General features: G+C 47.5%; 1 protein-coding gene across 1 annotated transcript in view; it reads left to right on the top strand.

Moving 5' to 3' along the window:
* Window positions 1–259, top strand: part of elmo3 (engulfment and cell motility 3) — a gene marked incomplete in the record, with an annotated part of 26,768 nt that overhangs the window by 12,766 nt on the left and 13,743 nt on the right. Inside the window, 1 exon segment of the mRNA XM_035665423.1 lies at window positions 1–43. This exon segment is cut by the window's left edge and continues 9 nt beyond it. Within this exon segment, the coding sequence (XP_035521316.1) occupies window positions 1–43 (43 nt within the window).

Raw genomic sequence — 259 nt, 5'->3', positions numbered from 1 at the left:
GGACATTAAGAACGGCTGCATTCTGCGTCTGACCAAGGCACCGGTGAGTCTGCATCAACCAGCCACGCTGTTCTTTCACCTCCCTCCTCTCACATTCCTCCAGCCCTCTGTCTCTCACTCTGTCACTCTCTCATTTACACTCTCCATGAAGCACATTTACACAATCGGCTGCATGCACAGACAATAGAATAAGTCACAGCAGAGTATATGAAGTTTCAATTAGTTTTGCACACAGACAGCCGGTAGAAATGTCCTTTAG

The sequence above is a fragment of the Morone saxatilis genome, unplaced genomic scaffold (assembly GCF_004916995.1).
Source record: "Morone saxatilis isolate NCDOM2014 unplaced genomic scaffold, NCSU_SB_2.0 Contig2, whole genome shotgun sequence".
Lineage (NCBI taxonomy): Eukaryota > Metazoa > Chordata > Actinopteri > Moronidae > Morone > Morone saxatilis.
The sequence above is the reverse complement of the archived record's forward strand: the minus strand, read 5'-3'. Positions and strand labels throughout refer to the sequence as shown.